General features: G+C 61.1%; 1 protein-coding gene across 6 annotated transcripts; it reads right to left on the bottom strand.

Annotated features, from left to right (window-relative positions):
- Positions 1-415: 415 nt before the first annotated feature.
- Positions 416-22,459, bottom strand: ALS2CL (ALS2 C-terminal like). Of its 6 annotated transcripts, none has more exons than XM_004760797.2 (26): positions 22,355-22,459; positions 18,475-18,600; positions 17,566-17,764; positions 17,178-17,243; positions 16,561-16,726; positions 15,973-16,104; positions 15,215-15,334; positions 13,688-13,746; positions 13,483-13,549; positions 12,826-13,022; positions 11,724-11,789; positions 11,223-11,321; positions 10,960-11,121; positions 10,124-10,235; positions 8,921-8,998; positions 7,935-8,065; positions 6,494-6,667; positions 6,181-6,277; positions 5,803-5,960; positions 5,246-5,314; positions 4,150-4,323; positions 2,861-2,903; positions 1,992-2,053; positions 1,752-1,901; positions 1,429-1,525; positions 416-1,008 (listed from the first exon to the last, which is right to left on the bottom strand). In XM_004760797.2, the coding sequence occupies exons 2-26, from the start codon at positions 18,575-18,577 to the stop codon at positions 934-936; spliced, it is 2,856 nt and encodes a 951-aa protein (XP_004760854.1). In that variant the 5' UTR covers positions 18,578-18,600; positions 22,355-22,459; the 3' UTR covers positions 416-933. The 6 variants fall into 6 exon arrangements, with proteins under 6 accessions (XP_004760854.1, XP_044936658.1, XP_044936651.1 ...); XM_045080723.1 differs by having other exon boundaries at positions 10,960-11,080; positions 11,227-11,321; XM_045080716.1 differs by lacking the exon at positions 22,355-22,459 and adding an exon at positions 21,401-22,339.
- Between the last annotated feature and the right edge of the window lie 1,857 nt (positions 22,460-24,316).

Raw genomic sequence — 24,316 nt, 5'->3', positions numbered from 1 at the left:
TCCTCTGCTCCCAAAGGCACCTGAACTCCCCCTGGGCTCCCCCCCCCCACAGGGTCCCAAACCTGGACAGGGCACAGATGGCCCCACACCCCTGCTGTCCTCTGGCGTGCAGGCCCGTGGGCCTCAGGTGTGCAGTTTGCTGGCACATGGGGCCCGCAGGAGGCGAAGCGAACAAGGCGAGTGCCCTCACCCAGTCCTGCGGCTTGCTCCGGCGTTCCCATGTACCTACCCCACAGAGGCACGGCCGCAGCGGACACCCTGAGCCCCTGCTCGATTACATACCACCAAGGGGAAGGGCCTGGCCAGAGGCCACCCAGCAGGCCAGGGGGCGCGGGACTCTGTTCCCCCTTGCCTCCCGAGAGGCCAGCTCTGCCCTGGGACAGAGTCAGGAAAGAGGCAGGTCCCCAGGAGGCCGCTCGTGGACAAGAATTCTAATACACAGAGCGGTCACTAGCCACCTGGAGCCTCGGACCGAGAGTGGAGAAACAGGGAACAACACCGACAATGATGGGAGGAAATCAGCCCAGCAGACTAATGGCAAACTTCCAGAAGGACTCCAGAATCCAGCAAGATGCGCAGAAGGTCCGTCACAGACCGTCTGGGCCACTGGGACACAGACAACAACATTGAAGCTGGGGAGGCTTGGTTGGCAAAAAACCTGTGAGTCGAGGCAGGTCCAGGAGGTCATCCTTGAGACTGACCTAGCGGCAGGGCGAGGGGGAGGGGAAGCCCCCGGCTCCAGTGTCATTGCCATCAGTGCTCAGGGGTGGTAGCAGCCGTATCTCCTCGGGAGACACTAATAGCTCGTCTCCTCTGAGAGCCACCTCCAGTCTGCCGTCTGCTCTGCGGGTGATGAGGCCCTGGCCTTGCTTCCTCCCCAGGGATGTCCGCAGCGGCCCCTCTCCGCTCTGCAGTGGGCCCGGGCCAGCCCAGCTACCAGAGATCCTTGGAGTCCCAGCGGCCAGGAAAGCGGTGCATGTCTTCCTTCTGGATGTGCTCGTAACAGGACTGTTGGGAAAGAGGCCAGGCTGATGGGGAGCTGGCCTGCCTGCCCCTGGCCCCATGCAAAAACGGCCCAATACTGGGATGCACCCATCTCCCCGGCCTGGACCACCCCGACTCCAATTCAGCCTCTGCCATGGTCTGCAAGGAAGGGGGCCTCCCCTCTCCTGTTATGCTCAGGGAGGCAGCCTGGAACAGCCTGGAACATGCCGGAGGTCCCAGGGACCCAAGGGCTGGGATGAAGTAGGAGCCCTTCCCCAGCCCCTTTAACAAGGGCAGGACCAGGGACCCTGTGGGGCCCTCCCCACAGAAGCACATACGAGCAGTGAATGTGGGGTCATCCCTACAACACTGTCCAGGGCAGGGAAGGCGTCTGCCCCACGGGCCAGAGTATTTTTGCCTCTGTCCAAGAGCTCGGTCCCTCACCTCCAGGGCTGTGAGCAAGAAGTCATACAAGCCTCCTGTGTGGATGGGGTCCATCATGTCACGAATCAGGTGGATCTCGGCTCCCAGGTGCTGGATTCTGGAGAATACCCAGCCCCACAGTGAGAGGGAGAAAGAGGCCCATCCCAGCGACAGGCCCCAAGCAGCCGGGGACGGAGCGCTGGCCCGGATGGCTGGCTACCTGGGCTGCGGTCCCCGTTCTGCTCCTGGCCCCCACGGGACCCTAGGTGGGGTTTCTCTGCAGGCTGGGATGGGGTCCTCCGGTAGCCCACCCCTCAGCGCCCCTCCCCCAGGCTGGGGCTCACCGGGCACGTGACACCACATAGATAAGCAGGGGTAACAGGTCGTCCATGGGCAGCTTGTGCTCCTGGCCCAGCACACGCGACACAGTGGCCTCAATCTCCCCATATGTCTTCTCCAGCACCTCCAGCTTCTCCCGGGGATCCACCGTAGTGCTGTGGCAGGGGCCCTCATGTTCAGCCCCAACCAGGGGCCCCCACACTCCTGTCCCCACTCCCCCTCCCCTGCCCAGGGCGTGAACTCACATGATCTTCTGCAGACATTCAGTGGCTGACAGGAAGCACTTGTCCCTGACCAGGGAAAGTCTCTACAGTGGTGGGGGGCAGGGGGAACAGACAATGAGGTCAGGGTCCCCCCAGGCCTGTCAGCCCCTCCCTCCCAGAGTCAGAGCTCTCACCACCCACAGTTCCCATCACTGGCTCCAGGACAGCCCCGCCCCGAGGGTTGAGTGGCCTAGGGCAAGTCACAACGCCACTGTGAGCCTCAGTTTACTCAACTATAAAGTGGGATAATGGTCTCCAGGGGTTGGGAAGGAAGATAATGATCCCAATGGCCACTGGGAGCCACTGGGGGTGGGTCCCTAAGTCAGCGGCTCTCAACCCAAGGACTTGTTGAAACGCAGAGTTCAGGTCCGCTTTGAGTTTGACTCAGTACGTCTGGGTCAGGGGTGGGGGTGGTCCAAGAATCTGCTGTTCTAACAGCTTCCCAGCTGCTGCTGACCAAGCACGCACACCTGGAGGGCCACAACCTGGTGTGTAGTGGCCCACCGCCCCCTCCCAACACTCTCATGAGGGAGCACCAACCCCGCAGCAGAGAGTACTCTCACCCGTGGGGGAACTGAGGCTCAGAGACAAGTACTCTGCCCACAGCAGTACAGCCAGGAAGAGGGGCGGAGCCTGGATCTTCACCCGCCTGTGGGGGGTGCCAGCGGCCGTCCCCTCACCCACCCAGGAGATCAGAACAACCCAGAAAGGTGGGTGTCCCCCACACCTGTTGGCCAGCACTGCCTGGGCCCCTCTGCAGCAGGAAGGCGGAGGGTGAGCAGGCTCTGCGGGCCCTGCTCAACGCTCAGGCCTCCCCCTTCCTGGGGCAGGTAACGGACCCACCTTCTCACCTGATTGGTTGTCAGCGTGAGGTCCTTGAGGGGCCACAGGTGCCTGAAATGAAACAAGAGTGACAAAGAGCCTTTACGAGGAGGAGGGGGCAGGGTCTGAGGTCAGGGGGCACATTCCCTGTACACCGTGTCCCCCAGCAGGGCTGAGCACAGGACAGGGGTCCACGATGGCCTCTCCGAGTGCTTGCATGGAGGTCAGGGCAAGGGGAGAATGGGAGAGATTCCTGGGGAAGACACCACCCCAAAACTTAACAGAGGGGTGAGGGGCAGTGCTGCAGGCCAAGGGACCCTGTGAGCAAAGTCCCAGGGCTTGGACCGGAGAATGACAGTGGAAGAGACTGTTCTGGAGGCTTTGTGAGCCGAGACAGGCTGGTGAATGGGGAGGGACGTGGGTACCACAGGACACAGCACAGGGCAGGGACTTGGGGAGACAATGGAGCGGAGAGGCCAGCGTGGAGGAAGCAGCAGAGAGGAGGCAGGAGGAGGTGGGGAGGAAGAGACACTAGGGAAGCTGCTGGCACCCAGCCCTCTAGGCTGGTGGCTATTCGGTTGCAGGAGACATTCGCGATGGAAGGGGAAACGGGGTTTCAGGTGGGTGGGAAACATCACAGCTGTGTGACAAGGGACCACCGGGTGTGGGGGGAGAGAGAGCACCCATGCCCTCTGTCAGGCAGGTGGTCACCCGTAGCATCAGGAGATCAGAAGGGGTACTGAGGAGAAAGGATGTTTTAGCAACTGAGGGTAAAAGGGCCTTGCTCCCAGAACAGTCCTCAGTTTCCCCTTCAGGAGCTCCCCTCCCCGACTCTCAGTCCAGTTGCTGGGAACAGGACACCTCACTCCAGCCCCCGTAGTAGATAGGGAAGTAGATTGGCCTATGTGGGCCACAGACAGCATTTAGGGGCAGTCTCACACACCGAGACAAGCCAGTGAGGGACTTCAGGGGTCCTGCTGGAGCTGTTAGGAAGGGGACACAGGCTCCCTGGGGCATAGTGGGGGACAGAGCTGGTGGAGTATAAACCTTGAGTGGCTGGTACCATGTCCCATGTCTGGCACCATAAATGGGAGCCGGAGATACATCAAGAGAAAAAGAGAAGTTGCTTCCCTTCACTAGATAGTTCAGCAGCTAGATCCAGCCACACCTGAAGCTAGCAACACTAGCATAAAGCTAGAAGTTCATGGGTATGTGAGCCAATGAACACCACCCCCTTTTCTGCTAAAGACCATTGAACTCTGTGTGTACCCTCTGTGCACATGGGCCCCAGCAAACATGGCAAGGAGGGAAGGCTTACTTCTGCACATCTAGGAACTCGAGCAGCTTTGTGTCAGGGAAGAGGCTCAGGTTGGCAATGCCCTGGCTGTAGAGACTATCCTCCGACTCGTGGAGAAGCAGGTAGAGAGTGAAGAGCTCCGAGTAGAAGCTGGGCAGCATAAGCGGCAGCACGAGGCCATGCACCTGCAGGTCCCTGAGTGACAGCAGCAGAACAGGTTGGGGCCGGCAGGGGTGGGCCCCGGGGGGAGGGATTCCTACTTGGCCTGCCCCTCAAAAAGCCCACAGAGCTCCTTGTCCCACAGCAAACAGCGTCCCTGTCTCCTCCATTCCCTAGAAAATGCTTCCGAAGTCCGTTCTCAGTGATTCACTCCCTTGGTTGAAATCCATGGCCCCAGATCCTCTCGCTGGATGCCAAGAACCGCTATGGCGGCTGGGGCAGGGTTTGATCCCCATGTGATCGAAAGCAAAACCCAGGCCCCGGCTAGACAAGAGACGCAGCAAAGCACTCAGCAGCCATGACATGCTGGTCCAGGGCTGCCTCTTCGTTTTCTGGGCTTCCTAGCACTCCATGGGGGATGTTCTACCTAACCCAATCTCCCATGTCTCCGGCAATGCAGCCACAGGCCTCCCTGACTGGGATCTCTGGGCCTGAAATCAGAAGGCAAACTATAAGGTCTGGTCTTGGAGGACAGGAGACAGATTTAATGATGCACTTCACTCCCACTCTGTGTGGCCTCGGGCTTGGCCCCTGCCAGGCCTCAGCTTCCCTATCTGCATGTAGGGGGGAGAGGGCACCTGGGGTAGGGGTCACCATAGAGAGGAGGCTGGGACAGGAACTTTACAACAAAGATGCACCTGATACCTCGCGGTGGGGGCCCTGCCCACATGACCCAATGACGAGGTCATGGGGCATTCCAATCCTCAGATGCTGAACGAACATCGGTCAGTAGCATGAACCCACAACACTTCCCCGGAAGCACCCCCAATGCCCCAAGGGAGGCTTCCACCCCCAATGCCCCAAGGGAGGCTCCAGAAGCGAACGTGGGCAGCCTCCCTGGTCCTGAGCCTGGCTACCCCCAGGGCGGGGACCCCGCACACCCCACAGGAGCGGTCACCTTGCCTCCGGATCCTCGTCCTCCTCTGGAGCCTGGCCCTTGCGTCGTAAGGCCACCTGCAGCAGACCCCTGCAAACGGATGACATGGGCTGCAGAGCTGCCACTTCCCACAGAGCTCGAGTCACTAAAGCCCAGGGTGGCAAGCTCCACCCCCCAGAGCCATGGGGCATGAGGAGCCCAGCCTCCCAGACCTCTGTAGTTAGGAAGCTGGGAGCACAGGACCTCAGCCCCAGAATGCTGGAATTGCAACATCTGGGGCCCCCATTTGTAATAACAGATGGGGTCTCAACTCAGCCCAGACTGGAGATGGGGTGTGAGTCCAGAGGGAGGCTCAGCCCACGGAGGTTGAGAGCTCCCCTGGGGTCAGGGGTCAGCCCAGTGCCTGGTCTAGGCTTGGACTCTGGCTACAGGCAGAGTTCTGGTTCTTTCTCGATCCAGAAGCACCATTCCTGCCCAGGGAGGCTAGGCTGAGCACCCGACCTCAGGGAACGGCGGAGCTGTACCTGCCTGTGCTCACAGACCGGGCTGTGGTCGTCCCCAGGGACCATGCAGCTCACCTGTAGGCAGCCCAGAGCTCCCTCGCGTGCTGCTTCACCTCCTCCTGGGCCAGCGTCTGCAGGTGCTTGTTGGCCCCGATGCCCGCATACGTGGCCTGGAAGGTCAGCATCAGCGTCCGCAGCAGCTTGCCCAAGGGGTGCAGCGAGCTGCTCAGAGCCTGGCAGGTGCAAAGGCAATAGAGAGGTGTTCGCCGCCAGGAGCTGGAGCAAAGCATGCCCCAGCAAGGCTCCCAAGGCTGCTCCCATTTCCTAGATGGGAGCACTGAGACCCTCAAAGGAGAAGGGGTTCACAGGCCTGGGCCATCCAGACAGCACAAGGGGCAGTGAGATGACCTCCCTCCCCTCGGACCCCCTCCCCCACTCCCCCAGAGCCCTCACCTTCCCGAGGCACTCCCGCAGGGCCCTGGGCTCCCGGTGCAGCAAGAGCTCGTCCAGGACGTCCTCCATTCTGCCTGCACAGGCCTCGGGCTGGGTCCTAGGGCACCGGGCACACATGTCTCTCACCTACCCGTGGGCCACGGCCTGCCCCCTCCAGGAGACCTTCCTTCCAGCCTACCCAGAGCCCCACGAATGCTCGCCCTGGTTCTCTGGATGCTGTGGGTGCCTCCCTGTGCATGCATATGCACACACACACACACATACAAGCAGGTACCCCCCATGCACACACACACGCACGCACAAATGCACCTACCTCTCACAGCACAGGTACTCCTGGGATTTGCGCAGCTCCCTCGAGTTCTGTACATGGAAGCCCAGCAGGGCCTCCTGCTCGTCCCCAGGGCAGCCGGCACTAATGAAGTCCCGGAAGGGGCCATAGACCCCCTGCCAGCGGCTCTCCACGGGGAAGGCACCCACACCTAGCTGCCTGCAACAGAGGCAGTGGGGGGGGGGTAGGAATGGGGCTGTAGCGGGCAGGACCCCGTCCAGGCCCTTGAAAAGGTGGGGACATCCCGCCTGGGCCCGAGCCGGGGCCCAGGAATGGTAGGTGGACTGGGGGGTGCTGACCTCCAAGCCTCCAGGAGAAGAAAGGAGAGGCAGAGAAAGGGAGAGAGAATCTACTCCACAGTGGAGAAGAAAGGGACATACAGAGCCATGGAAAGGAGACAGAGAGATCTGGAGAGCTGGAGGCCAAGTCCAGACAGCAGGTTCTTGAACTAAGAGAGAACACGGCCCGAAGTCCCGGATCCTCCTGCGAGAGAGCCCACGCTCCCTGTCACCACACCTGGTTCCTTCCTGAGCTTGATCCTGTCTTGACCAGCAGGCCTGGGGGTCTGGCCATGTGTGTGCCCAATAGAGCCCCACCTTCCCATGTCAGGTTCACAGATTTTCCTACATCTGCACCCCACCCAGGCTTGGCCATGCTTTTGAGGTTTGCCGTCTACTCCCAGCTCCTGCTGTCAGGGAGAAGCATGTTAAGGACAGTGGGTCTAGTAATCTACTCCCTCCCCACACCTGCAATGCTGCCTAGGACCATCAGAAATACCATCCGTACCTCAACAGACATGGTCCAAGTCACCATCTGAACTAGTTTTCCAAGGAAGAACTCTGTCCCCGTGGGGAAAAAGTCAATCCCCTTCTCAAAGACCCCATGATAGCGACAGTAAGACCACTTAGCAAGTTGCCTTCTTTACCTTGGCTGCCAGGGAACTCAGAGCCAGGCTCACACTCAGTCATCACTATCACAGGACTTACTTGTCCCATCCCTTCCTTTAAGTTCAACTCATACTTTTATTTCCATTTTATTCTTGCTTATGTGTGCTGTGTTTACAAACGGCCATGTACCCTTCCCAGAAAAAAAAAAAAAAAAAGCAGGGTCTAAGCAGTCTCTGCATAATATTTTTCTCTGGTTTTGTGGTGTGTGAAGTTATGCCGTAGCCCTTGATCCCGGGAGTCTCTGACTCGAGGGCTGTGTGACCTGAGTCCGCTGAACTCTCCAAAGAGCTAAGAGGGAGTACAGAAAAGCTCCTCTGGTAAGGCCCAAGTCCTGGGGCTGGAGACATAGACACAGACACAGACACATGCACATGCACGGTGCACACACACACATACACACGCTCAAGCGCGCACACACGCACACACACACACACACACACTCCAGAATGCACAGGCCAGGGGCCGGGTCAGGCTCTCACCTCTTTCGGGTGCTGCTTGGATCTGGCGGGAAGGCAGCCGTGTCCAGCACTCCCTGGGTATGCAGTCCTTTCCCTGCCCCACTGCCAAAAGAGCCCTCCAGGGTGAAGCCGTTGGGGAAGGTGACCTTGCCCTGCAAACCAGGGAAAGGAGGCAGGGACACCTGTCTGTCCGTCCAGCTGCCCTTCCCTCCAATCATGACAAGCCTCGTGCCTGTCCATCCTGGGTCACAGAGGCTAGGGACTGACAGGTCGCCTTCCCACCATCCGTTCCACTGGCCCCACCCTGGGGGTTCCTAATCATCCACACCTGCAGGAGCCCCCGATCAGGAGTTGTACCAATGGCCCAGGAGCTCACCTCAAAGGTGGGAGACTGAGAGGGAGTGAGGGAGGGACTATCAGGTCAGGAGAACAACTAATGTGGGACATGGGGAAGGGCGGGACACGGGGTAAGTCCAGAAGTAGGAAGAGGCCTGGGGAAGGCATGAGCTGTATTGGCCCTGGGAAGGGTCCTGCTGCCTGGGCTGTCCCATTCCAAGCACTCCTGGCCTCCCCACTTTGATGCCACAGTGCCCCCCAGTCATTAGGAGACTGAAACAGCCCCCACATTTCCAAAGGCCCAAGGAGGGCCCAACTGTCTTCTGCTTGGTCAGCTCAGGACCATGCGGAAGGACAGTTACTCCAGGAGCCCCTGCCCAAGGCACTGATGCCGGTAGAAGGGGTGGATTCCAACCCAGGGGCCTCTCGGGAGACAGAGCCCAGCTACCAGCACGCTGTACACCTGTCCCCTCTTGCCTCCCATCAGGATCGAATCACAGCTCCACAGCAGGAGGGCATCATGGTGCCCACCGGATGCCATGGAGACGAGAGAGGCCCTCCCCTACCTTCCCCACCCACTGCCTACACCCTCAGCCCTGGGTCCGAGTGGGGAGATTACAGGGTCCACCCAAGACCTTGGTGGGGGTGGAATGGGTCTCAGTGGTCCTCACCTTCCCCACAAGGGTCAGGTCCCTGGTGAAGGTGCCTTCATATAAGGAGTCATCTTCAGAGAGGAGGATCCCGGGGCCCTAGGGACGGAAGCAGGAGTAGGAGCAAGGGAAGGGCCAGGAGACTGGGAGTGGGGAGGAACGGCAGGAAGACAGGAAGTAGGCATCAACCCCGGGGGCAGAACAGTCCTGAGCCCTGTCACACCCCCCAGCACTGTACTGAGGTGGGTGCCAGCCCTTGGCCCTCTGAGTGCTGAGCACCAGCCCCACAGACCTCATTCCTGCGTTCCTCTGAATGACTGCCTGGGACTTGGCTCCAGCTCTCTCTTGGGGGCCCTTCCTTCCCCACTGATGGCTCAGGAAGTGCTGGGCTTCTCCTCAGCCAACCCCACTCCCCTGGCACTGACCCTCAGGGACAGTGGAGCTGAATAGGCTCCCTTGTTGCACTGGCTGCCAGGAAGCTCAGGGCCCAGTGGGGTATAAATTGTGTCCTACTTGAATCTTTAATATGTCTATTCTTATAGTTTCTTCCTCCTTCAATCCTTTCCAGAACAAAGTGGAGCCCAAGCCAAAGCACAATCCAGAACAACAATAAAAATCCCCAGGCCAGAGCCTTCCTATGTGCTGAAGCACATGGCCAGGTTTGGGTGAGGCAGGAGGCGGCTGCAGGTGTGCCAGGGCTCAGGAGACCTAGGAGCGAGGCTCAGCCCTGCCACTCGATAGAATGTGACACCAGGTAGGTTCTCTGACCTCTCTGAGCCTCATATGTGTCATTCATTCGCTGGGGACAGTGAAACGATCCACAGGGTTACTGGGAGGGCCCTGTGAGGTTGTACCGGGAGCTGAGCCCAGAGCTAGGCCTCCAGGCAGGGGTGTCTACGTGTCCGTTGCAGAGGCGGCTGGTATCACCGTCCCCGTGCACTTCATCCTTACTAATTTCCCTGAGTGTTTACAGGAAGTAGCGAACCTGAGTTGCTGATGGGGAAACTGAGGCTGGGAGGGCCAAGGCCAGCGTCAGGGGCTGGCAGAACTGCATTCCTGCTGAGGCTCTGGCTTCCTCCAGCACCTAGAAACCCAGCTTCCTGCCCCACCCACCCCTGCCCAGCCTCTGCTCAACATCGGGGCCCTGAGAGCAGGGGGGCTCCAGAATGCAGCACCAGTGCAGGGAGAGAGTAGCTCAGGGCACACATGGGTCACCCCACTCACCACCATCTTGTCCGCTTGGAAGGTCCCCTGGTAGCAGACACCAGCCTGTGTGACCATGACCCCCGGGCCATGGCGCTGGTCAGCCTGCCACATGCCGATATAGCGTTCCCCCCTGGAGAGGAGCCAGAGTGGGGTCAGAATCGTTCCCGGGCACTTCTGTGTGCTCTGCCAGTGTGGTTGGGATTGGGATGAGGGTGGAGAGCAGGTAAGGAGCAATGACATCGCCTGCACCCACTCAACTCACGCTCGGGGTGAGAGAGGTCAAGACCTCCAAGAGGAAAAGAGGGTGGAGGAGAAGGGAGCCTGCCTGGGGGAGGGTATCCTGGCAGGCTTCTTGGAAGCGGTGGCAGGAAGGGCAGATGGAAAGCAAAGTCACGGAGGTAGGAGCCTACAACTGAAACAATGTACGAGGGGGCGTCTGGTGGTCTAGAAGTCTGGCAGGGTGCAACGGTGGCATGGCAGGGGTCAGGCCAGAGAAACAGGCAAGCCTTGAATGCCAGGCTGAGGGCCTTGGGCTTTGTCTCACAGCCCAGAGAGCCAGGAAGGGCTGTGGTCCCTACATGGACTAGACCAGGGCTCAGAAACTCTTCCCGGACAGTGCAAGGAGGGGCCAGACCGGGGACGCTTCTTGGTCAGCGAGCTCAGGGCCCCCTCATTCTGAGATTCAGCATCAACCAAGGTTGTGGACAGGAAGTGAGGGGTTTCGGGGGGGGCTCTGGGGGGACAAATGGACCTGACCCTCTGACGACAGTGCTGCACCCTGAGGCACCCCGGTCTGTGTGGGGGTCTAGCTCTAAGCCTGCCCTCCCCCCGCAGGGCGGCAGCGGAGTGCTCACCTGTCGCTGTCCTCTTCGATGCCATACCCGCTCCGCTGGCCCTTCTCCCAGTGGCCCGTGTACCTGCAGGGCTGTGAGGCTTGCGGGGCGCTCTCGAGGACCCCAAATCCGTGCCGCAGGCCTGCCCAGAAGTAGCCTTTGTACACCTCGTCGGTGCCGTACCTGCGGAGGGTCACCAAAGCTGGCCCGGCCTCCCTGAGCTCAGCCCGGGGCATGCGGCCGCCCCTCGCACCTGCCCTGCCACCCGGCCGAGGGACACTTACTCACAGATGCCGTAGCCGCACATGCTGCCTTCCCGCCAGTGGCACTTGTAACAGTCAAACTTGTCCTCAGAGGCCTGAGGCACCAGGCGGATGCCGAAGCTGCCAGTGTGGGTGCGTGGGGAGCACCGTCAGCACCTGGCTGTCCCCTTGACCCAGGACACCCCACGGCACCCCTCCATGCTGCCCCGGAGTGTCCCTGCCTCCGAGGGGCCTTCTCACACGACGGGGAGAATCTCCTAGGTGCTCAGGAATCTTTACTTCCCAAGGGCCACTCTCGGGACACCCCTGTCCCTACCCCTCACGCATCCCCGGAGCACCTTCCCGCCCCAACCACGCCCTCCATGCCCCCCCCCCCCGCCCCAGGCTTTCCCTTCTGTGCCCTAAGGGGAGCTGGACCAAATGGCCTTAAGTTCCTGCCTGAGGTCTGGGAATCGAGGATGGGGCCAGGCTGGGGACGGTAGCGAGGACGAAAGCCACCTGTCTGCCCACCCCCCGCCTTACCCATGCTCCAGGCCTTGGCAAAAGCTCCCCACGTGATTCCGGCCATCTGGCCACCTCAGGGTGCCCCTGCAAGACAGTTGAGGTCCATGCATATCAGTCCTGCCAGGCCCACCCTTCAACAAACACAGGCCCCCTGGCTGACCTCCATCGCGGGCTCCCTCAGAGGTTCCCCCCGGAGCGGACTCTCTGCCCCGACCCAGCCTTCTTCTCTGACCCTTCTTGACTCCTGACACAACGGCCCACACAACGGCCCCAGCAGCCGCCAGCACACTCACCACACCCCACAGGGAGGGCTCTAGAAACATCCAGGTTCCCTTTTCCCCCTTGATCAACAGGAAGGTCCAAGCTAAACTTTAAGCTTAAGTCAAACGCTCGTCAGTGGTTTCTAGCACCCTCCTCTCCTCTTCTGATATGGCCTCGTGTTTTCTGGGTTTTGTTTGTTTGCTTGTTTGTTTGTTATGTTTTGTTCATTTGTCTCCTCGAGCCCCTTCTGGAAGTAGGCAAGGTCTCAGAGACTAACATGCTTGTGAGCATCACCTGAGCAAGTCCCTTCTGCTTTCTGGGCCTCGGCTTTCCCAGCTGTGGCCTGGGGGTCGGGGAGCGGGAGCGCATGTGCTCCCAAAGCCCTCCTGCTCGTGGGGTCACACAGACCTGTGGCTGAAGCTGAACTCACCCTACAACCTGCCCTAAGGCCTTGGGCAAGTCATACCAGTCTCTGGCCTCAGTTCCTGCACCTACAGAATGGGCAGTTAACGCTCCCCCGACGTGTTCTCATAAAGACTGGTGAAGACAGGAGGTCTGCCAACCATTTCCATCACCAGCTAGTGTCACGGGGACATGAAAATTATCCCTCTGCCCTCCTGAGAACAGCAACTGCAGACCTACAGTCTGTCCCACGTGCCCGGGGCTCATCACCAGCATCAACACTCCACGTGGCACAGACCTACTATGGGCCAGGTCCTGTCCGACGGCGTGTTAAGACAGAATAGGGGACAAACAGAGTTGACTGATGCATGTAGGAAGGAAGAGCCTTTGGTGGTGGCCGGAGGTGATTGGGTCCTGTCCGCCCCTCTAACTCCCAGGAGGAGCCCCGGTCGCTCACCTGCCATGGGGCCTGCCCCGACACCACTCGCCCTCGTAGGTGGCCTGACAGAGCCGGCCCTCAGCACGGAAGGTGTATGCCACGCAGCGGCAGGCGGGGGGCTCAGAGGGCTCCAGGCCTGTCCCCAGCACAGGGAAGTCCTTCTTCCCACGTAGGGCCTGGCACACAGCCTGAGTCACTTTCCACTGCCAGACCATCTGGTGGGGACAGGGGAGACACAGGAGAGGTCCCTGCTGTGCCAGTGGCCCCTCTAGGAAGCCTTGCAGGGTAGCTCCAGATAGTACCGCCTCCACCACCCCCGACCCATTCAGGCACTTGGGGGAACTCCCACCACCCCATGCTGCACCCAAGGGCCCCGCATCCAGACCTGAGCTCCTCTTGTGCGGTTTCAGGGTCTGCCCAGAGGGGCCACACAGAACCACCAGGACCCGCACAGGCCCCAATCCCGGCTTCATGGGGGAAAATGCCCTGGGCTCTGTGGCATTTTGATGCTTGACCCCAGGCTGACCACCGCCGCCCTCTGACCATGACCCCAGAGGCCTGGCCACTCGCAGGGAGCCTCCAGGGTGCCATACCTGTGCCCTCCCCCGCCCCTCCTGGTATCTCCCCTCACTCCTCTCCCCCCACTGCCCCGATTCACAGCCCACCCACACTCACCAGGTCCTGAGCGTTCTTAGAGCAAAAGGAGAGCTTGTCCTCGGGTGTGAGGAGTTGAAAGGTGCACCTAGACAGATGGAGGTGACGAGTAGGCCCCCGCTCTGTCCGGGAGGGTGTTCCGAGAGGCCCCAGCCCTGGGGTGCGGGCAGTTTCATGAGGGTGGAGGGACAGAAGGCCCGGGGTGTCATTGGAGGGGGCTGCTCACCCGTCCTGCCCAGGATCCACCCACACCAGCTTCAGATCAAAGGTGTGGACACTGTGACCCTGGAAGAAGATGGGGCACCGGGTCACCCAGGGCCCAGCTCAGACGCTCCCCTACTGATCTGGCCCAGGCTTGCTCCAGGCACTGACCTGCGGCCACACCACTGAGTGCCCCTGGCTGCTCAGTCCAGCGTGCCCAGCACTGAGACTGGTCCCCACCTCCAGGGCAGCTCCTCCGTCTCCCTTCCCATCTGAGGGCTGGAGGGGACCTCGGGAGCAGCCTCCCCCACCCCCCACACATCCTGCTCCATCATGTCCACAGCTCGGATACCATTGGCCCCTGCTAGAAACCTCTCAGGCTCCTACCGTCTGGGGGATGGGGACCTCGCTGCTGAGCCAGACCCCTGAGACCACACAGACCACTCCTGGCTCCCAGGTCCCCACTCCTCGCCCCCTCCATACCAAGACGCCATGGCCCTGCCACACTCACACCATCTCAAGCCTCCCCTAGTCCCCCTCAATCTGACCCTTGGCTCATGCTGCTTCCTCTACCTGGAAAGCAGTCCCTGCTCTGAGAACTGATGAACATCCCTTCCTCTAAAAAAGATTTCATGCATGCAGCGACCTCCTGCCTGGCCTAGGCAGGCTGATCACTGCCTCACTGCCCCAGGAGGTAAAGGGGGTTCAGGCCCAGGACCAAAGGGCAGGAGGAGGGGGCCAGACACAGGCAGGGACAAGGGCGGGCCCGGCACAGGACATGCAAAGGTCCAGAGGTAGGAAAGGGCACAGAGCATGTAAGTGACATGTCATCAGTATATCTGGAGCACAGACAGCGAAGTCGGGAGTGGAGGGGAGTCCAAAGTGAATCAGAACCCCAGAACCAGATTTCAGGAGACATGGGTCTGGGCAGGTAGCCTCCCTGCCAGGCCTCAGCCTTCCTATGTGCAGGGGAGTCCCAGACTGACATTCAGAGGGGACAAAGAAGACAGTGCTCTGGCTAACACAAGGGCAGTCTGAGTTCAGGGGGAGCTAGGCACAGTCAAGGTTACGGGCCAGGGAGCAATCCCAAACCCCCGGCCTGTGATATCCAGAATCCTAGGCACTGCTCCCACATGGCACTCTTCTCTAGAAGCCTCTTGTGTGCCCTGAGGTTTTATCCAGCCCTCCCAGCCACCAAGAGCCACCCAGGAAGAGAACGAAGAGTTGTCCGGCATCCACAGAAGGACAAACTCACTCCCAAGCATTTTGCAGAGGAGGAAACCGAGGGAATATTTAGCAGGGATGCCAGTCGGCAAGCGCTGAGGCTGGGACACACCTGGAGCAGCCTTGCCCCACAGCGTCCCCCTCCTGCAGGAATGACTCTACCCTCCGCCCCCACCCCGGCCTGCCAGCCTCTCGGCTCCCCATCCTCCCCACCCCCAAACCCGGGGAGCCTGAGTTCTCCCTTGCTGCCAGCTATCTCCATCCCGCTTCTCGGCCAGACCCCAGACCCCTGCTGCGGCCCCAGGACCTCTGGTCAGATCCCCCAAACCTGCAGCAAGACGAGGGCATCGTTGAAGAGCAGCACACGCTCTGCCCGCAGCGGGGTGACCGTCACGGCTACGTCTTGGCTGTCCTGCAGCAGTCGACGCGCAGGGGTGCAGAGCACATCCTGGGGAGCAGAGCAGGGGGGTAGGGACTCAGGCACCCCCCATTCCCGGTGGCTGTACCCACTCCTCCACCTGCCTCTGCCAGGCGCGCCAGCCCCCCACAATCTGAGCATCTCCTGGAGGCCCCCAGCTCGCTGGCGGACACTGGGGCTCCAAGGTCTGGAGGGGCAGCACAGCCTATCTTGAAGCTTCGCTTTGACGCCCACCGCCCCTCAATCCACTGCCCCCGCCAAGCCCCCCAACAACACTCACTGGGGCTCTGCAGTCCCTGCCTCTCACTGGCAAGTCATGTCCCCTCTCCTGCTCACCTAACTGTCTACCCTGTGCCCCAGGCCTGTCACACCCTCCCAGGGCACAGGGGGCTTTCCACCCCAGCGGGGGCACTACATGCCGCAGCGGGCAGTGATGTCACCATAGGATCATTTGGTGGCATTAATTCTGACTCCCCTTCCTCAGAGCCAGCTCACCAGGTGCCTGACCCCTGACCAGGGAGGTGCTCCACAAGCGCCTGAGGACTGCTGGATGGACAGACGTCCCAGCCACCTGGTTCGGCCCCCGCCCCCACTCCCAGATGGGGAAATGGAGGCACAGTGAGTCCAGCAGGCCCCTTCCCTGACCACGCATGGGGCCCTAAACTCACTCTCAGCCGGCTGCTCAGAGAGTGCCAGAGAGCCTGCGTGGCCAGGGCCTGGTCCAGCGCCTGCCTCATGAAGGACTGCAGGTTCCCAAAGAGGGTGGCCGCGTGCACCACCAGCTCCCGAGCGGGGTGAGGCTGCGGGGACACAGAGCAGCCGGTGAGTCGGGGAGACGGGAGACTCGTCAGAGCCTCCCCCACCCTGTGATGCTTGCCCAAGCCCTGGCTTGGCCCCAGCTGCTCGGAAGGTCTGGATCGAAGCCGAAGTGTGTCCCTTTCTGCCTGCCAGCCCTTCCTTCAGGGCGAGGCCAGAGCGAAGGGGCTCCAGAGCACCGCTGGGCCTGGGCCAGAGGTCCTCACATCCAGTAACACGGCTTTCCATCTGCTCCTGAGTCTCTGCCAGCCCCCCGTCAACACCCCCCGCCAGGCCCAGGACACTGCATGATCCCCAACATGTGGCTGGGTCTTATTCAAACCGAGTAAGGTGAGTCCCCAGAGCCAGGGCCCTACTTCCCTCCTCCTTTGGCTCCCCTACAAGCAACAGGCCTGGTGAGCGTTCCATGCCCCGCCCCCCCCCACACCCCTGCAACCTACCTCCGTGACACTGTCCCCGAGGCTCAGCAGAAGGAGCACATACTGCTGCACGTGATGGGCCAGCGGCTGGCGGAGGGCCTGGGTCAGTGCGGTGCCCACCTTGGCCTCGGAGCTCACGCCCGACAGGAGCTGCCCCAGGGCCTTGCGCTGGCCCCGCCAGAACTCCCTGGGTGGATGGACGGCCACTCACACCACCTTCACTCCCCTCCTCCATTCCTGAACCCACGGCCATCCCCATCCCCCAGCTGAGCCCCCAGATCCCAGGGGCAATCCCAGACCCCAGAAGGCTCTCCTGTCAGGTTAATACAGCCGCCCTATTGCAGAGTCAATGGCAGTTTCTCCGTGTGAAGGGACTGTTGAGTCCAAGCACCCTCCCTGAACAGGACAGCCCCTCTTTCCCCTTTCCAGGGTAAAGTCTGGCTACTGGATGTCTGGACTGTGCTTACAGCCCCCAGAGGCTTCTCTCCCTCTCTTCCGGTGTGGAGCGGTATGGAACAGTCAGAACCAGGATGAATCACGGGCTCTGACACCTGCTGCTCTGGGGATGGGACTTCCCTGACCTTCTGTCCCGGACACCCCCATCCACGCAGAGGGACCCTGCAGCATCCCGGGCTCACCTCCTCTTCTTTGCTGCCTTCTGAAAGGCCTGCACCGCCACGCAGCTAGCGTAGGACTCGATGTACCTGCCGGCAGCACAGGAGACAGCCTGCAGGCCCAGCCCACAGCTTCTCACCCTAATCCCTGCCTTGCCAGGATCCCCGGATCCCACCCACTGATTGGCTGCAGCCCTGCCCCTGACCAGATAATTCCACCTAGTCTTTCTTCCCTGGGAGGCCCCAAGGCTCAGGTCTGGGGTCTCTGAGCCGGTGCCCGGGGACAGGGGTGAAGCCCAAGGCCCTGAGGCCGACCCCAGCAGAGCCTGATCCCAGACTGAACCCAGACCTTGGCCTAAGCCTGACCTAAGCCAGGTGAGCCCTCATGCCCCAGCATTCCTCGATGCCTTACTCCACGTGGACCTGCAGGACACGGTCAGCATCACGCAGCAACAGCAGGGACTCCAGACCCACAGCGTCGTGGTGGCCCAGCCGCTCCCGCAGCGAGTGCAGGCTCTCCTCCGTCACCTCCCAGAGCCGCTGGGAGCTCTGGTGCAGCTGCTGCACGAGCCGCAGGCACTCCCTGACCTGGGGGTCGGAGGGCTCTGGGGCTGGAGGAAGGGGGGGCAGCACAAATGCAATGTGAGGGGGGCGGCGCCCTGTAGCCCAGGAGCTGCAGCTGGGGTCCTTAGGACAGGAGAGGAAGCCGGTGTGGCACCCTGAGCTTAGCAGGGACGGGCAGGCTAGAGTGCGGGGCAGTGCCCTTGAGGAATCAGGGGCGGGGGGACCAATTCACCCCCTCACGAAACAGGGTCAGCACTCATGACCTAGGGGCACCAAGTACACTAAATCTCCCAAGACTCTGGGCTTTCTCAGGTCTGGGATATGGGGTCCGTAAGATCCCGTGGTCCGCTGGTACCCACAGAAGCACGGACAGAGCCCCCAGGTGGAAGGCACCTGACCAAGGTCACTTCACAGGTGAGCCCCCAAGTGGGTCATGGCCCAGGTGAGAGCGGGATGAGAATCCAAGCAGAGAATGAGGCCCGTGCCCTGGAAGAGGTGGGATTTTGACTCTATGTATAGCTGGCTATACATAGAGGCTAGGGGTTCACAGTCTGGCCCCAGGGGATGCCTCGGAGAAGGGAATAGCCAGCGACCAAAGGCAGAGCCCCAGTCCTGTCAGAGGATGCCGATACCAAGTGTTCTCACTCCCGTTTGAGGCTGAGAAAGCTGTGCCTCGGAAGGTCTCACAGGGTAGGGCTCAGATCCCCAGGATGGTTCCAGAGTCCCCCACCCTCGCCACTGCAGAGCCAAGACTCACTGGTTTCGAGCAGGGGCTGGAGGACAAGGCTGTTGATGCGGGCGAGGGTAGCTGAGAAGACCTCCTCCAGCCGCCGCAGGGCCTCCTCCTCCCGGCTGCACATGGCCAGGGCACTGCCCTCAGGGCCTGTGAAAGGGACACAAGCAAGAGTGAGGGCCCCAGCGAGAGCAGGGTCAGTGCCATGCCTTCCGTCCGTGTGCCCAGGACCACCTATGACAGCTGTGAGCAATCGGCCCAGGCGGCCTCAAAGAGGAATTTCTGGACAGGCCACTGACCCCTGCCCTGTTCTGCTCTGCCCCGGGGCCCAGCTGAGGGACCTGACCAAGCAGGTGCTCCTCAAGCCCAGTTCTGGCCTAGTCATTCCCCTGCTCAAACATCCACCATGGCTCCCAAGGGCTCACAGTAATACCTAATGGCACTCTGACCTCACTCCCCCTCCACCGAGTCTCTTGGAACGAGGACACACTGTCAGAAGAACCCAGCCTTTTTCTCAAGATCATGACTGAGGACCCCCTGTCACCCAAAGGGCTGCGTAAGCAAGGAAAGGTCTAGGGGAGTAGGGAGGTGCTCTCCTGCTGGAGCCATCACAGATAGGCAAGAAATAAAGAGGCAGAGAGATGGACAAAGCATGCAGGTGGGCACCATGAGAGCAAAGGATCATGGGCCTGAGGGTGCAGGCTCCGAGGGTAAGAGTGGCCTAAGTGGTCATCAGAGGAGCCATGGAGGACCTCAGGGCAAGGAAGCGGCAGGACCCAGAGTCAGACTTGCAGAGATGGGCATGATGACAGTGCCGAGCAGTGGGGGGGGTGAGGTCAGTGTGGGTAACAGCTAGACCCCCCTGCCCCTCAACCCGGCTGACCCTGCTGTGCCTGGAAGAAAGGGGGGGGTGCAGGGGTGGGCAGGTGGGCTTGAGCCTATGGACTTCTTACCCCAGAGTGAGGGGCCCACCATGCAGGCCGGGGATCCCCTGGGAATGCGGCTTTCTGATGAGAGGCAGGGGGAGCAGGGGGCCTGGGCTCCAAGACTCCCACCCACCCACCCCCAGCTAGGCTACAGCCTCCCAGAGACACAGCCCTCTCCCAGCAGCACTGGATGCCCTCACCAAGCAAAGTTCATCTGCCCAAATGACCTGACCAGACGTCTCAGGGCTGAGAGCTGGAGGGTTTCTTAGCCCCAGACCCTCACACTGCCATTCCCTGGCTCTGACACTCTGAGGCTCCACAGTTAGCTGAGTGGGTGGGGTGGGAGATACAATGGAAGCTTCTGGAATGAGCAGGCAACATAGACAGCCCAAAAAGGGCAGAGAGGAAGGGGTCTCATCCCTCCCAACCAGAGCCCTGCGGCACCAGAGGGCATTCAGGCCCCTGGCAAATCCTGCAACTCTGGGGAAGGAGGGGCGGGCGCCTCAGAGCTCTGGCCAAGGGCCCAGGCCCCGGCATTCCTGCCCCACCTTTCCTGCTGCTGCTGCTTCAGGAGGGCGAGGCCTCCGGAGGGACAGGCAGGAAGGGGAAGCAGCTAGACACCCAGCTGTGGCCTGCTTTCTCCCTGGGCCCCTCTGGGTCCCTGCGACAGCCCTGTAAATCCCCCAACCTGGGGCCAGGGTACAGCAAGTGGGGGCCGCCTGACCCTCCTCCATTATCTCCAGAAACAGATGGAATGGAAAGACCCTTTGGGGGCTGACTTTTCCATCCCCAGTGGGCAGCCAGTCAGTCGGGGTCTGAACTGAGAGGTGAGGACATGGGCTAAAGGCAGAGGAAGAGGGTACAGCCAGCATCCTCCGAAGCCAGCGGATAGGAACCGGATGAGGGCGAGTGTGGACCTGCTGTCAACAGCCGGAGGCTGGGAGGTCCTGAGTAGCAAGCAGCCCCACACTCACACTGATCTGGGTGGGACTCACCCCAGCCACGCCAGACCCAGGACATGGAGCTTTCTATCCCTCTCCACCTCAGACTACCCCCCCGCCCCCCTGCAGGGCTGGCAGCTACCCCTCCCTACTTATCTGCCTGCACCCTTGGCCCACATCTCAGCAGCCCCCAAGGGACTCCCTGCTGACCCCACTGCTCAGTGCTGGTCATGGTCCAGCTTATCCAGAGCCCTGCTCCTCTCTAGGCCTCAGTCACCTCCTCTGTGAAATGGGGGTCTGATTAGATCAGAGCTTTCAAATTATGTAAGTCCTCCCTAGAAGGGACAAACAGGTGCGGGGAGCTGCTCTGGGTGTGGAGACCTGGTCCTCTGCTTCCCTCCCGGCTCAAAGCTGCCTGGACCCCTCAGGATGAGTCTTATAGACCCAGACTGGCAGACACGACTCTAGGACCCTTCCAGATCTGTGGCCCCAAAGGGATGTCACCCCTAGGGAACTGAGGCACATCGCCCAGAGGACAGGCCAGAAGTTAAGCATGACTGGTGAGGTAGTGGGTGGGGGGAAAGGTTGTAGATGAGGTTGGGGGTCTGGCCTGGTGTTGACCATGGGACCCTACTCCTTGGCTAGGGAGCTTGGAATTCATCCTGGAGGCAACCAAGGGTATGAGAGCAGGGAGCAGACCAGGTATCAGGTATGAGTGTGTTTGGGGGTGGAAGGGAGGTGTTAAGCCATAACATGAGAGGGACCCAGCAGGAGTAATCCCTGATCAAATCCCATCATACCCCCAACCCACCCGGCTGTGGTCAAGGGCATGGCCTCCTTACCCTCTACCCAGGTTTAAGGTCCCTTAGTGGCAGGCTGCACAGGAGGTACATATGGAGAAACTGAGGCCTAGAAAGGAACTGGAGGACCAAGACACTATCTGAAGAGCACGTGCAAGGCTCAGTCTGACCCAGGCCTCTGGCTCCCTGTCCCACCAGGCTCACCTGAGCTAGGCAGTTCAGAAAGGCTAGGCAACTTGCCTCAGGGCACACAGCAAATTCCCAGTAGGGCCCTGCCTCCTACCTCCTCAGGCAGCCTTGGTGCTCTCTGTGGGGCGGGTGAGGACAGAACTGGCTAGTCTCGGCGTGCCCAGGTGAGTCAGCTGCCCGTCCCGGTGTCGATCTAACCAGTAGCCAGACCTGCTCTCTCCCCTGCATTCCCGGCCTCTGTCCAAGCCAGGTTGCTCTCAGGCAGGGTCACTGGGACATCCCCTACCCTCTCCAAGGCCTCTTAGGCCCCTGGGCCACACCCTGTCATGGCACCCACTCTGGTATTTCCTGGTCAGGATAGGCAAGGAAGTTTTGCTTGGTGACTTTTTTCTGGGCTGCCCAGGCTCCCTAAAACAACCAGCAAGCACAGCAGTAGAGCAGAAAGGGGCTGCCCCAGGGAGGCAGCACTCAACTGTCACAGCTGACCCCTCAGTCACCACTTGGGCCTCCCCCCCACCCCCACACCCCTTTTCTGGCCCTCCATGGCTCCCAATTTCTCCTCCTAGACAGCCCACCACCCCCACCCCACTCCCAGGCTCTCACAGCTCTCCTGCCCCTCCCCGTCCGGGCACACGCAGTCCCCAGAGTTTCCCAAACATGGGATCCTGTTCCAGCCACCAGGCATTTGCCCATGCCGGTCTCACTGCAGGCGTCACCTCCTCCTGGCAGTCCCCCAGGTTGGTTGGGTGAGGTCCAGGGGGCGGCCCTCGCACCCCACACGGGGGTGCGGGGGCTGTCCCTGCGCTGCCCCCAAACCCGAGCCGGGTGACCACGGGGCGGGGAGGACGAGGCTTAAGTCCGCTGGCACGGAGGGGGCCTTGGGACAACCTCAGACAGCCCCGGCGTGAGTGCCGCCTGGGACCGAGGAGTCGTGGAGTGACGGCGACGCGCTGGCCAAGGGGGCGCTAGGCGCAGGTCCCACCTGGAGTGAGGGAACGCGGAGCACAGGAGCCAGGCCACAGACGCGCGACCTCCGCCCCGCCCTTACCTGTGCGGTGCCGGTACCCCGAGCGGGGAGCGTCGCCTCGGCCGCTCGCAGCCCGCCGCCCGCACGCCGCCCACCGCCCCCCTCCCGTTCCGGCGCCCGCCACGCCCCCGCCACGCCCCCGGCGCCCGCCACGCCCCTAGCCCCGCCCCACCTCCGGGAGTTGCCAGTGGAAGTTGGAGCTGGCGCCGACCGGCCCGCCTGGCAGGAGGTGGGACGCGGTGTCGGTCCGCCCCCGCCAGAGGTTTACTCTTGCGGCCTTTACCTGGAGTTCTCCGGGGTCCTAAGTTTCCTGGGACCGGATGGGAGTGAGAGAAGGGGTACTGACTCCTCCGCCCCCTGAAACACACATACACCCACTCACTCACTTACTCAGGCCCGGGCCAGCCTGTTTTCCCGGGGGAAGTTCTCCCAGCGTAGCAAGCAGTGGCAGGGAAGCAGCGTGGCTTTCCTGGTCCTGCCAGAGCCTTCTCGGTGCACTTGCCCCTGTTCTGACGGTCTGGGGCCTGGGTGCAGCCCCTTACCCCCTCTACCAATACCGAATCACAAGAATCACAAGAAACTTGAAGCCGAGGGTGGGGGAAACCGAGGCTGCCCTGCAGCCCCTTGGGCCAGGTGTGTACGGCCAGCCTCCACTCCTTTCTGTGTGACCTTAGGGAAGTCCCCCTGCCCGAACTGCTGGGTCTCTACATGGTCCAGTAGAGCGAGAAATCAGCGCTTGTCTGCTCCAGAGCCTGTGACCTTGGAAATGGTGGTGGAAGCCTAATCCCAAGGGGAACGGGGGGGGGGGGGGGGGGGGGGGGGGGGGGGGACAGGTTCAGCCTGTAACAAAGGAGCCCGCTGTCTTGCTGTCTGGTCCCCCTCCAGGGGGGCCATGCCAGTCCTCCCAACCCCCATCAATTCCCGTGGGACTCAGCTTCCAGGGGATGACTGGAGTCATTGCCCCTTTCATGGCTGACAACACTGAGACCAACAGGACCGGTTGGGGGCAGTGGAAGAGCAGAAAGGGTAGCCCACCAACCTCCTACTCAAGTCTGAGGGGTGGAGGGGTCATGCCTCATCCTACCAAGCTGAAGAGAGATCCCCAGTGAAGGGAGCTCATGATGGTTCAAGGGGTTCCTTCCCAAAAGAGCAGGGTTCCGGTGGGTCTGCAGGTCCCCTAGCACATGGGGGTGATCAGGCAAGGGGTTTCTGGGGCTTGGGAGGAAGGGCCAAGGGCTGGAGAGTAGCCATAGCCACACGCAGAGAGCGAACAGCTGTCCAAGAGTGCGTGTTCTCACCGTGCGTGACCAGCAAGGCAGGCAGGACAGAGTCCCGAGCAGGAGGAAGCTGATTTTGTGTTTGGCTTTTCTGGGCCAGCACTTCCCCTCTTTGGGTCTCAGTGTCCTCATCTGTACCTGTAGCTGAGGGAGGAGCTGGGCTGGAGCAGGAAGGGACAGGCCCCCTCCGCTTCCTCCCCGCAGCCCAGACTTCCTGTTCAGCCACATCTAGGGGGATTGGAAGGCTGGGGCTGGTCTTCCCTTCACCACCGCCCACCCCCAGGCTGGGTGACCTCACTAGCATTGCAAAGCGTGGTATTATTATCTGCCAAATGCGGCAAAACCCTCTAGGCCTCTCTGTCTCTCTCTGTCTCTCTCTCGGATGGGACCAAGTCATCTGTAATGCCCCCAGTAGTGTACGAAGGACGACCTCCCCGGGTCTGCCTGCCCTTGGTCCCCTGCAACATGGCCAAGGGCCCATGCCCAGTCCCACCACTAGGCACAGTGCCACAGTGCGGCACACACCTGTGCACACTACTCCCATGTCCCCCCGCGCACATGTGTGATTCCACAGTCATAAGGATGTGTGGTGTGCGCACTTAAGTGCACCACACAGACCCATCTACTACTGAACTCACTGGCAGGACTCCCACGTAGCACATTTCAGGAGGCAGCCCTGTGTGTGGGTCTATGTGGACCACGTGTC

This window comes from Mustela putorius, unplaced genomic scaffold, assembly GCF_011764305.1.
Source record: "Mustela putorius furo isolate JIRA1106 unplaced genomic scaffold, ASM1176430v1.1 tig00000095_pilon_pilon_pilon, whole genome shotgun sequence".
NCBI lineage: Eukaryota > Metazoa > Chordata > Mammalia > Carnivora > Mustelidae > Mustela > Mustela putorius.
This window is presented reverse-complemented; position numbering and strand designations above follow the sequence as displayed.